The sequence below is a fragment of the Petromyzon marinus genome, unplaced genomic scaffold, assembly GCF_048934315.1.
Source record: "Petromyzon marinus isolate PM22_M1 ecotype Great Lakes invasive population unplaced genomic scaffold, UKy_Petmar_22M1.pri1.0 PM_G_Scaffold_15, whole genome shotgun sequence".
NCBI lineage: Eukaryota > Metazoa > Chordata > Hyperoartia > Petromyzontiformes > Petromyzontidae > Petromyzon > Petromyzon marinus.
In genome coordinates this window covers 2,298,435-2,310,780 of record NW_027422706.1, presented here as the reverse complement: position 1 = coordinate 2,310,780, position 12,346 = coordinate 2,298,435, and the positions used below count along the sequence as shown (strand labels likewise).

Sequence of the window (12,346 nt, the reverse complement as noted above, 5' to 3'; positions counted from 1 at the left end):
GTATGTGTGTATGTGTGTGTATGTGTGTATGTATGTGTGTATGTATTGGAAGAAGTCACCCCCGTGAGTGTCTGGCTGAGGTGCCATCTGCTGAGGAAGTATTGAAGGCGATCCGGAGTCTGAGACCAGGAAAGGCAGCGGGCAGAGATGATCTCCCAAGCGAAATGCTGAGGGAGGGTGGCGTTTGTGCACAGACTGCCCTATATGACATCATGATAACAGTCTGGACCACTGGACGGGTTCCACAGGATTGGAAGGATGCCCTGGTGGTCCCCCTTTTTAAGAAGGGGGACCGCACAGACTGTAACAACTACAGGGGCATCTCACTCCTCAGTGTGCCGGGATAGGTCCTGGCAAGGATTATTCAGCATCGCCTTGCCAGGCACGCTGAGGAGAGGCTTTCGGAGCCCCAATGCGGTTTCAGGAAAGGGCGGTCCTGCACAGATGCCATATTTTCTGTCCGTCTGCTACAGCAGAGGTGTAGGGAATTCCAACAAGACCTACATCTCTGCTTTATTGACCTGGTCAAGGCCTATGATACCATCAGTAGGCCTGGGCTCTGGGTCGTTCTTCGTGCTTTTGGAGTACCTGACCCTCTGCTCACGATCATTAAGGACCTTCATGATGGTGAGCGGGCCCGGGTAAAACTACGTGGCCGGGAGTCAGAGCCATTCCCTGTACACCTTGGGGTGCGACAGGGATGTCCTCTGGCTCCCACATTATTTAACATCTATTTTGACCACGTAGTTCGTGAAGCCTTCAATAGCTGTACCGGGGGAATCTCCATATGGTACAGATATAATGGGAGGCTAATCGATGCCCGGGTGCGGTCAAGGGATGGCTCCCTATTGCTTAACCACGTTATGTATGCTGATGATTTGGTAATAGCTGCTCAGTCAGAGGAGGAGTTGGAGACGCTGCTGCTGAGACTGGAGCGTGCCACTAAGAGGTGGGGCCTTACCATCAGCCCCACCAAAACTAAGCACCTGCCTGGGTATTTTGTACCATCGGACACTCCACCCCCACAACTCCCAATCGGTGATGGGGCAGTTGTGGAGAGAGTGGAGAGTTTCCCATACCTGGGCAGTGTGCTTATGACTGGCTCCAGTTTAACAGCAGAGGTCTCACTCCGAATCAGTCGTGCGGCAATATCTTTTCATCGGTTGCGTAACGCTGTGTGGAAGCTACCTGGTCTGTCGCTCCGCACTAAGCCTCAGGTCTTCTCGGCCACGGTCATTCCCTCCCTTCTCTACGCTTGCGAAACGTGGACCCCCCTAATGGAACATCTTCCCCGGTTAGAAACATTTAGGCTGGCCTGCCTACGATCCATCCTGGGTTTAACCAGACTGGATTGTGTGAGGAGCTCACAAATCCTTGAAAGATCTGGGCAGGGTCCCATCGGTGAGCTCCTCCGGCAGGCAAGGCTGCGATGGCTGGGTCATGTAGCCCGCATGCCCAGCCACCGCATGCCGAAACAGCTTTTGTTTGGCCGGATTGAGGGGGCTAAGCGGGCGCGGCACGGGCTAGAGAAGAGATGGAGTGATGTGGTACAGGAGGACGTGGAGCTGAGTGGACTTGCCGATGACTGGTACCAGCGGTGTCAAGATCGGCCTCTGTGGAGAAGGCTCGTGAAGGATGCTACTGGGCAGTTGGAGGCAGTCGCCCTCCAACAACAACGGAGGACGGAGGAGCGACGCTCAGAACAACGAGCGGAGCGCCGGGTGGCTAAAGCACAGCAGGTTGGCACAGTAGGGGGCACAGGTGGTGCATCAGCCAGTCATCTCAGTCAGTCGACCCGTGGCACCTGGGTCTGCCCCGTGACCTCCTGCCAGCGGGCGTTTGACACTTCACGTGGCCTCAGGGTGCACATAGCCTGGCACAAGCGTCGTGGTGACGTCACCGCCACTTAGTGGCGAATGGCGGTTGTTGTTGTTGTGTATGTATGTGTGTGTATGTGTGTATGTATGTGTGTGTATGTGTGTATGTGTGTGTATGTGTTTATGTGTGTCTATGTGTGTGTGTATGTGTGCATGTGTGTATGTATGTGTATGTGTGTATGTATATGTACGTGTATGTATGTGTGTGTATGTATGTGTGTGTGTATGTGTGTATATATGTATGTGTGTATGTATGTGTGTGTATGTATGTGTGTGTATGTATGTGTGTATGTGTGTGTATGTGTGTGTGTGGGGAGCGATAGTGTAGCGGTTAGCGCGCTGCGCTATGAACATGGCGACCCGGGTTCGATTCCCGCTCACGGCCAACACCAGTGACGATTATCTGGACCGGTCCCGGGCATCCCCTAGGTCGACTCAGCCTCAAATGAGTACCTGGTGCGGTGTGTAAACATCGCCACTAGGGAGACAAAGGCGGTCGGGCGTGGTGCTGGCCACCCACCCCCTCGTGTACCGTTCCGGCCTTCATAGGTGCTCGCTAACAGCACTTGCCCCTACAGTCTGGTACAGGCTATATGGGGGATCTTTGTCTTTGTATGTGTGTGTATGTGTGTGTATGTATGTATATGTGTGTGTATGTGTGTATGTGTGTGTATGTGTGTGTGTATGTATGTGTGTGTATGTGTGTATGTGTGTGTGTACGTTGAACTCTTTCTGTCACACCACCACCGCACGTTGCCCAACCGTGCTGAAAGACGACAACAACAAGCGGCAATTCTAAAGAGTTATCGGTGTAGTGTGTGTTCATCAGGTGAAGGGACGAGACTGTCTCGAGAACAGGCCACTTGTGTTGAAACGTCGTGAGAATTTGATCGTGTTATTTTATTTTATTAATTTATTACTTTACTCTCATTCTACGTGGTGACTTTACCGAAAGAACCAAAGAAGATGAAAACGCGTGTGTAGTGACTGCGACTGTCACCGCGTGGTGCCGGGCTTACGAAGCCACGGCGGACGATGCGTTGGCATCACGTGCGGCCCGCTCACCGGGCGTGGCGCCGCCGGGCCTAGCGGGGGGCCTGGCTGAGCGCCGGTCAGCGCGGAGGCACCGCGAGCGGCGTGCGGCGCGGGCCAGCCGGGCTCGCGTTGGGGCACGACACGCCGGTTGACCCGCCGGCACGCGGCCGGACGACGTTGGAGGGGGGCTGCCGGGCGGTCACGTGGCGTAGAGGAGCTCTCGGGGAGCCTTCGGGAAAGAGGCGGAGAGATCCGGAAGGTGGGCGGGGCGAGGGGCGGAGCCAGCCCCGGCCCGGGCCGATGTGACGGGGGCCCCGCGAGGGCCCCGGGTTTTTCGTGTTGCCAGCGATGAAGATCCACGTCGGGGGGAGAAGCCTCTAGCCATGAGGTCTGGGACCCAGCTCAGGGTCCGGGCCGGGATAACGAGCCGTGTCCGGTGCTGCCGTAGCGTAGCTAGATGGGCGTTCAACACCCAAGCGTGGCTTGTGTTATGTTGAGTCGGTGAAGTGGTGTTGCTCCCTAGACAACGTCTGCGACTCAGTTGGAGTTGCTACATGTGTATATAAAACATGTAATAATAGTAGGGCTTTTACCCTTTTTTTGGGGAACAAAACTGAAACCTTTTTACAAGGATTCATGCTACTGCATTAACCACAATACCTGCAGTCAAATTGCAAACAAAAAACACACTATGATAATATTTGTGGCATTGTCCTTGAAACTGATTGGTCCACACCAAGGGACGGCTTTCTTTCTAAGGGACAATGCATCATATATTATCATAGTATGTGTTTTGTTTGCATTTTGACTGCAGGTATTGTGGTTAATGCAGTAACATGAATCCTTGTAAAAAGGTTTCAGTTTTGTTGCCAAAAAAAGGGGAAAAACCCCTACTATTATTATTACTACATTTTGGTACTGGCAAAGGAGGTCTAATGAAGATAAAAAACATGCATTTGAACAAACGCAACAATCATCCGGGAAAATTGTTCTCGGAGCGCAGCTAGAAAAAAAAAGCACAAACGTTTTAAGAGACGCAACATATCATTTACTGCAGATAGTTTCACATCAATCACTCAATCTCGGTCAACGCTCACCGCCACTATTGCCAGACATTGTGTAACAGGTAAGAGGCGTAGCCCTGCAATTCTTACCTGTGCCACTGCTGACAGATGGGGCTCCACGAGAGGGGGCTCTGGAGAGCCCCTTTGAGGCGGGCGGGGTAATTTTGACTCTTTCACGTTGGCCAGACGTCTTCGAAGAGGATTTTGTACACGATACATATATATACGTTATGAACCTGTGACCAATGCCGACTGTTACACTTCTAATAGGATACTCGTAAGCAATGCTCTTAGGCTTGACAGGAATTGAACGATGTGTTGTACCGCAGATTTTCCACGAATGCTCAGACCACTTTGGTGTGTGTGCATGTTGTATACTCCCCACAGGATTATAAGATAGGCGTCGTTGTGGTCTCATAGTTCAACAATCTTTAGGATCCGACGGTGCATTCCATAACTAAAGGTTAATCCTCTGTTCATTATGATGAACGGAACATGAAAATGACTTTTTTTATGTGACTGAGCGTACCCAGCTATATTTTCACATAGCTCAGTGCCATGATACTACTACTCAGATTTATGTTCCATTAGAAGTTAAGATTACGGTTAAAAGTCACGACTTACTTGCACTCACTTTACGTCGGTAACGCTAAACACACAAACGTTCATTGTGAACGATCAAAGACAACTGTCTGACGTTGTGACTTAAAAAAGTGTTTTAACAGAAATTCAGGCAATTTAAAACAACACGTCATCACAATTTCTTGGCTGTACGTTCTGTTTGTGTGTAACCAGTTTTCTGCGGCAAGACATAAAGTCAAATTGTGTATACGCACGTTTTTAACGCGGCAATGAAAGTTGTTTAAAAGTCAAAAGCCTCTGTCTCTCTCTCTGTCTCTCTCTCTGTCTCTCTCTTCTCGTCTCCACTGTCGCTGCCCGTCGGAGCTCGGCGTCTGCGGCTCCTCTCATAGGTGGGCGTCCCCGGCCCGAACGCTCCCAGGAAGCCCTCCTGTGTGGCAGCAGAGAAACAGAACGAAAAGAGAGCCCCATCATCATCATCGTCATCACACAGCTGCTGCTGCTGCTACTCAGCCCCGAGCTGTAAATGCTCTGCTGATACGCCTGGCATTGTCCTTGTGCTGGTCGCCTTTTGCCGTTGTTCTCTGATCTGATACTTGGTGGTGAGTCACTGGTAGAGAGACACTGGGTAGTGAGACACTGGGTAGTGAGACACTGGGTAGTGAGACACTGTGTAGTGAGACACTGGGTAGTGAGACACTGGTTAGTGAGACACTGGGTAGTGAGACACTGGGTAGTAAGACACTGGTGAGTGAGACACTGCTAGTGAGACACTGGGTGGTGAGACACTGGGTAGTGAGACACTGCTAGTGAGACACTGGGTGGTGAGACACTGGTGAGTGAGACACTGGGTAGTGAGACACTGGGTAGTGAGGCACTGGGTGGTGAGACACTGGGTAGTGAGACACTGGGTAGTGACACTGGGGAGTGAGACACTGGGTAGGAGTCTAGGCCATAGAGAAGACTGCTTCTACTGCTGTATCTGGTGTAGGCCGACCAGTTCTCAAAGACAAAGCGTGTGCACTGAGCGACTTCCGAGACACGTCGAGTAGAAGGCTTCTTATTTATTAAGAGCACACGGGGTGACACACTTCGTAACACAGCTGCACATAGACGATCCTAACACACAGCCCATCTCCGGCATACGCTGCGCCAGCTGTCCGACTAGCGTAGCGGCGGTGGCAACGGAGAGGGTGTTGCAGAACAGCCACGTGGTCAGAGACGAAGGGATCACGACGAGCAGAGACGCAGCCAGGACCCAAGACCCGCTAACAGCCCCGAACCTCTGGTTTCGGTCTCCCTTATATATGCCGGGCGTGGCCAAGCTCCACCTCTGGCCACGCCCCTTTCCAAGCTCCACCTCTGGCCACGCCCCTTTCCAGAACCTTCGGGCTGGTTCATCCCCCGCTCCTCCTGATGTCGAGGGGAAATGGGCGAGGTTTAGGACTGTGGCTCATACAGCTGCAATTGGCTGCTTTGGGTACGCGGTCCAGACCTATCCCCATAGACCCTGGCTCACAAAGTAGGTGTTCAGGCTGGCTGAGAAAAAAGCGACAGGCTTTTGTCTGCAGCATCCCACGTCAGAGAATGAGGCTTACCGCAGCCTTCGCTCGGAGGTTCGGAGAGCCGTGAGGCGCTGTAAGGACGGTCGGTTGTCGCGGGTTGCTAAGGAGATGGAGTCTGCCTCAATGGCCCATGATCACAAATCGCTCTTTAATTCCATAAAGAAGTAACCTGCAGCACCACACTTATTACTATGATTAGGGGAAAGAACGGTGATCCAATCTCCGACCCCCAGGAACGGGTTTGCAGATTTGCTGAGCATTTCTGTGAGGTCCTGGAGGAGGGGAAATCCCTCAGCCTGGAAAACATCGTGGCACAAAGTGGGGATGACCCTGCTGAGGCTGCGGTGCCTCAAAGGTGTCGAAGAAGTCACCCCCTGTGAGTGGCTGGCTGAGGTACCATCTGTTGAGGAAGTACTTAAGGCGATCCAGAGCCTAAGACCAGGAAAGGCAGCGGGCAGAGATGATCTCCCAAGCGAAATGCTGAGCGAGGGTGGCGTTTGTTGAAAAGTTTTGTCCACACAGTACACGTCTTTTGGCGTTGCTGAAACCGTTCGTTGCCCGTCCCGCGCTCATGTTGCTGCTGTGATAGGTTATTGTCTTTTATAAATTTGAATGGCGATCCTTTATTTATTTATATATGCATCTACGTAGTTGGTTTACGTCATGTTATTAGAAATGGCAGTACGGGGATTCAACCGCTAGGTGGCAGCTGCAGCATTGCTTTGATGATCCGGAGTAAGAGAGAGAGAGACGCCTATTAGCATTGGACACGGAGTAGACGACAGAGGTAGCTCAAATGACAGAGGACAATTATTTACTCATTCAGTTTCTCAACGGGGATAGCTACCCCCCCCCCCCCCCAAACCATCAACAAAAGCAGTGGCCATTTATCCCCGCGGCTGAATCATTTTGGTGGCGCACGCCAGCTTTACCACGTTCGCCGCTTGTTGCAGAAATTCACCGTTCAAATCCGGCACTCACCCTGCTCACGGCTGCCGTTGCATTAACCGTAAACATACGCGCCTTCCACTTGACAGTCGGATGTTAAAGACCTCACAACGTCTGTCGCAAGATCACGCCATTGTGTGCTGCTGTCACGGTCCCGATTTGCCAAATAAAAAAAAATGACCCGCAGATTGTAATAGACAGCACTCGTAGAAGACCCCTATGGCTGAAGTATGGCAGGGGCCTCCTGAAAGAGTCATGATACTCATTGAGGTTGTCCTTGATAAACAAGCGAACACCTGGAATTACACGCAATTTGGATGACTCTCAGCGGCGAATAATATCTGAACCGGTCCTAGGTCCACACTACTTCACAACCCACACTGATCAGCATGGTGAAGTATGGTCAAACAACCTAAATGACCCAACATGGTGTAATCAGACCATTATTCAGCAGTATTTTCACGAAAGGGCTGGTGGGAAAGCATGGTCCAACAATTCCCATGACCAATACTGTTGGGGAATCCTTCATCCAGCGGCGGATTGACAAAGTGCCGCATAAATCTTTACTGGCGTGCTGCATCAGCAACCGTGATAAGCAGTGCATATGAAGAAAGAAACACCTTGATTAAAAAAAAATCTTTAACTTAATTTTTTGCCCAGCTGTCCTTTGTTGACGACGTTTAATGGCGCCGATGCATGTATAATCCATTAACAAGCAAGCAGAGTTGGTGGATAACACAGGCATTGAGATGCCATGCTGCGCAGCCGCCCACCCACCTCCAAGGCAACTGAATGCTGTGTGATCTGTAGCAGACAGTACAGTTCAGCAGTTTTCAAATAATTAAATCGTGGACATTTGTCAATCCACTGCTAGACAGATGGATGCGTCTGTGCCATGTTGGTCACGATGGTTGTATGACCATACTTCGAGGTGGCGAGATGTTAACTACCTCGCCTGGTATATAGGAGGTCGTGGGTTAGATCCCGACCCTTACACGTGTATATTTGGAGTTTTAATTTCTCTCTCATCGTGGTCGCATGGATTTTTCTCCGGGGCCTCCGGTTTTTCCCTCTCCACATTTAGAATCAACGTGCGTTTATAGAGTATTTGGCTGCTATAAATTTCCCCATGATGAGCCACTTTGTTGAGCTATCATTTGTGATAGCCAGATCGTTCATAAAAAAGAGCTATATAGCTCTGGGCCTTACCTGGTAAAATATATATTTTTAATTTAGTTTATATGGTGGAAGCCAGGGACTAGTTCAGATATAGCTCCTCACTGTGATGTTAGCCGTGGCTGGGAGTTGAACTCGGGTTCAATCGTATGGTGTGCTGACCACTATGTATTTTATAGCTTTATTTTGGTGATTTCTAAAACAGATGGTTAAGCCATGTTTCTTGCGGAAGTGCGGAGTTGGCCTGATAACTTGAATCTAACTTGTCTTATGGTTGTTATTGTTTGTCTTGCATCACACTGGGATTTTTGCACACAGCGTTGTAATACGGTGTTTTTTTCTGTAAGATTTGCTGGTTTATCCAGGATGTTTCTGTTGCGCGTCGTCGTCGCTTTAAGATGTTTCTCTGTTCATACTTTGTTGCGGTTGCACCCGACTCAAAGAGCCGCATGGCTCACAGGGCTACACCTAATGAATGAAACTTGAAAACTTGAAACTGCCCTACATGACATCATAACAACAGTCTGGACCACTGGACGGGTTCCGCAGGATTGGAAGGATGCCCTGGTGGTCTCCCTCTTTAAAAAGGGGGACCGCACAGACTGTAACAACTACAGGGGCATCTCACTCCTTAGTGTGCTGGTAAAGGTCCTGGGAAGGATTATTTAACATCGCCTTACCAGGCATGCTGAGGAGAGGCTTGCGGAGCCCCAATGCGGTTTCAGGAAAGAGCGGTCCTGCACAGATGCCATGTGATCTGTCCGTCTGCTACAGCAGAGGTGTAGGGAATTCCAACAAGACCTACACATGTCTGCTTTATTTACCTGGTCAAGGCCTATGATACCATCAGTAGGCCTGGGCTCTGGGTTGTTCTTCGTGCTTTCGGAGTCCCTGACCTGCTGCTCACGATCATGAAGGACCTTCATGATGGTGAGCAGGCCTGGGTAAAACTACGTGGCCGGGAGTCGCAGCCATTCCCTGTACACCTTGGGGTGCGACAGGAATGTCCTCTGGCTCCCACATTATTTAATATCTATTTTGACCACGTAGTTTGTGAAGCCTTTTCATCTGGTACAGATACAATGGGAGGCTGATTGATGCCCGGGTGCAGTCAAGGGATGGCTCCCTATTTCTCAAACATGTTATTGGTGGTGGTGTTGGCGGTGGTGGTGTTGGCGGTGGTGGTGTTGGCGGTGTTGGTGGTGGTGGCGACGTTAGTGGTGTTAGTGGTGGCGACGGTAGTGGTGTTGGTGGTGGCGGTGGCGACGGTAGTGGTGTTGGTGGTGGCGGTGGTGACGGTAGTGGTGTTAGTGGTGTTGGTGGTGGCGACGGTAGTGGTGTTGGTGTTGGCGGTGGCGACGGTAGTGGTGTTAGTGGTTAGTGATGGCGATGGTAGTGGTGTTAGTGGTGGCGACGGTAGTGGTGTTAGTGGTGGCGACGGTAGTGGTGTTGGTGGTGTTAGTGGTGGCGACGGTAGTGGTGTTTGCGGTGGTGACGGTAGTGGTGTTAGTGGTGGCGACGGTAGTGGTGTTGGTGGTGGCGGTGGCGACGGTAGTGGTGTTGGCGGTGTTAGTGGTGGCAACGGTAGTGGTATTGGTGGTGGCGACGGTAGTGGTGTTGGCGGTGTTAGTGGTGGCGACGGTAGTGGTGTTGGTGTTGGCGGTGTGTAACCCCTCACCCAGCCTCCCTGCTCCATGAACCACGGCTTGCGTGTGATCAACAGCACAGCGGCCACCGCGTCCGTCAAGGGCCACGACTTCTCCAAGTCGCCCAGACGACCGGAGGCCCTCAAGCTCTTCACGAGCAGCGCGCAAAACACCACCATGGACAGGACGCCTTCCCAGTTCATGGGCCCGCCGGCGAGAACCTTCCAGGCCATGGTCACGACCAGCCGGAGCGGCTCCGCCTCCCTCGCCAGCTCCTCCGTGCGGCTCGCCAAGTCCGGGATGGAGGCTTCAAGCTGAGCGAGCAAGATGTCCCCTTGGGTGTCGAGCACCTCCTGCAGCTGCTCCACACGCTGCCGGACGAGCCGCTGGGAAGCCTGGAGCTCCGACTGCAACTCCTGCGCCTGCCGCCGCAGTTGCTGCACCTGCCGCCACAGTTCCTGCCAGTTCTTGAACTGCCGCAGCTGCTCAAACTGCTCGTGCTGCGTCAGCTGCAGCTGCTTGAACCGATGCATTAGCTGTAAGTCCTGGAGCCGATACTGCTCCTGCACCTCCTGGAGCTGCTGCTCCTGCACCCCCTGGAGCTGCTGCCGCTCCTGCTGGAGCCGCCGCACGAGCTGCTGTTGCTGCTGCACCTGCTCAAGCTGCTCCTGCACCTCCTGCACATGCTGGAGCTGCTGCTGCTGGAGATTCTCCGCCCGCTGCTGCTGTTGCTGCTGCGCCAGCTGGAGTTGTCGCTGCACCTTCGGGAGCTGCTCCTGCAACTGCTGAAGCTGCTGCTGGTGGTGCTGCTGCAGTCCCTGCTGCACAGGCTGCTGCTGCAGTCCCTGCTGCACAGGCTGCTGGTGCTGCTGTCCCTGCTGCACGGGCTACTGGTGCTGCTGGTGCTGTCCCTGCTGCACGGGCTGCTGCTGCAGTCCCTGCTGCACAGGCTGCTGGTGCTGCAGTCCCTGCTGCTGGTGCCGCTGCTGCTGTCCCTGCTGCACAGGCTGCTGGTGCTGCTGCTTGTGGAGCTGCCGCCGCTGCTCCGCCTGTTCTGTCAGGTGAGCCACGTAGCCGGAGATTAGATCGGAGGTTACGACGGTCAGCAGCTGCATCGCTTCATCCTCCTCCTCCTCGCCGCCGCAGCCACCGACCCTCGCCTGAATCCCACCTGCAGAATGCGACGCGGCATGGGCAGAGGCCGCAGGCTGCATGGCGGTGTAGGCCTCAGTGGCGGGCGTTGACGTCGTTGTTGCTGATTCTGCTGCTGCGGGGTCGTTGATGTCGCGAGGCAACTGAGAAGGTGGAGGAGGGGGACGAGGTGGAGGTAGAGGAGGCAGAGGAGGTGGCGACTTCGTGCCTCGCTGGGAGCTGTTTGTCTTCTCCCTCCATTCACATTTGGTTCTCGGTGATGGCGTAGGATCGATCCGTGGATCTATTCGGTATCGAGGGAAATCGATTCCTCCACGCGATAACGTTCGAATCGACTTCGATTGCAATCCGTCGGTCGATTTTGACCTCGATTCACGATCCGCACGCGAGGGGGCGGGGCCAAGTGGGTCGACGTACAGTGCAAAATCAGTTCTGAGACAGAGATCCATAGACTACTCATAGAGACCCATAGACTACTCATAGAGACCCATAGACTACTCATAGAGACCCATAGACTACTCATAGAGACCCATAGAGTCACTGCACAGAGACCCATAGACTACTGATGGAGACCCATATACTACTGATAGAGACCCATAGAGTCACTGCATAGAGACCCATAGACTACTGATAGAGACCCATAGACTACTCATAGAGACCCATATACTACTGATAGAGACCCATAGACTACTGATAGAGACCCATAGAGTCACCGCACAGAGACCCATAGACTACTGATAGAGACCCATAGAGTCACCGCACAGAGACCCATAGACTACTGATAGAAACTCATAGAGTACAGATAGAGATCCATAGACTACTGATAGAGACCCATAGAGTACTGATAGAGACCCATAGAGTACTGGTAGAGACCCATAGAGTCACTACACAGAGACCCATAGACTACTGATAGAGACCCATAGACTACTGATAGAATCAGAATCAGAAAGGGTTTTATTCGCCATGAAAGTTCACACCGACACGGAATTTACTTTGGCAGGATGGTGCATACATTCAACATATAGGAATCTAAAATCTTCAAAAAGTTTTAAACAAGTGTTACTATAATAAGGGTTAAAAGTCTAACACCAAGGGGCTGAAGTACATAAAATTGAATAAATATCGAATATAAAATAGCTTTAAGATATAATTTAAAAAATACAAATAGGTTAACATAGTTAATATCGGCAAGGTGTCATTATGTAGATAAAATGTTAATATCAGTGTTAGCCCTTGGCCTTGTTTAACAGGCCTGCAGCAGATGGGAAGAAACTGTTTTTATGGCGTGAGGTTTTGGTCCTGAT

At 51.8% G+C, this 12,346-nt stretch overlaps 1 protein-coding gene across 1 annotated transcript; it reads right to left on the bottom strand.

Annotated features, from left to right (window-relative positions):
• Positions 1 to 3,916: 3,916 nt before the first annotated feature.
• LOC142910677 (uncharacterized) lies at positions 3,917 to 10,787 on the bottom strand. The gene is made up of 2 exons (XM_076060055.1): positions 9,923 to 10,787; positions 3,917 to 4,985 (listed from the first exon to the last, which is right to left on the bottom strand). The coding sequence occupies exons 1-2, from the start codon at positions 10,421 to 10,423 to the stop codon at positions 4,839 to 4,841; spliced, it is 648 nt and encodes a 215-aa protein (XP_075916170.1). The 5' UTR covers positions 10,424 to 10,787; the 3' UTR covers positions 3,917 to 4,838.
• Between the last annotated feature and the right edge of the window lie 1,559 nt (positions 10,788 to 12,346).